This window comes from Gregarina niphandrodes (genome assembly GCF_000223845.1).
Source record: "Gregarina niphandrodes unplaced genomic scaffold scaffold00121, whole genome shotgun sequence".
Lineage (NCBI taxonomy): Eukaryota > Apicomplexa > Conoidasida > Eugregarinorida > Gregarinidae > Gregarina > Gregarina niphandrodes.
Window position 1 is genome coordinate 4241 of NW_011645885.1, and position 315 is coordinate 4555.

At 51.7% G+C, this 315-nt stretch overlaps 1 protein-coding gene across 1 annotated transcript; it reads right to left on the reverse strand.

Moving 5' to 3' along the window:
- Window positions 1-18: 18 nt before the first annotated feature.
- On the reverse strand, window positions 19-290 carry GNI_205040 (putative reverse transcriptase; the record flags this gene model as incomplete). The annotated part of the gene is made up of 1 exon (XM_011135476.1): window positions 19-290. A coding segment is annotated over one exon (272 nt), but the record flags the coding sequence as incomplete, so codon positions are not given.
- Window positions 291-315: the final 25 nt, after the last annotated feature.

A 315-nucleotide genomic window follows, 5' to 3' on the forward strand; every position in this document is an offset into this window, starting at 1 on the left:
AGAGTTGGCGGAAGGAACTGACACTTCTGTAGGTTGATGGTGTAGCCGGCGTTGAGTAGGCGGTGGAACACTTTGTCCGTCAGTTTGAGTAGGGTCGGGATGTCCGGGGAGTGGATGAGTATGTCGTCCAGGTACACAAGAACACCGGAGTAGCGAAGGTCGTCGAGTAGGAAATTCATACTTCGTTGGAAAGTGGCTGGGGCGTTCTTAAGACCAAACGGCATTACCTTGAATTCGTACAGTCCAGTGGCGGTGCGAAATGCGGTGTATTCAATGGAGGATTCGGACATTGGAATTTGCCAGTAACCGCTGCGT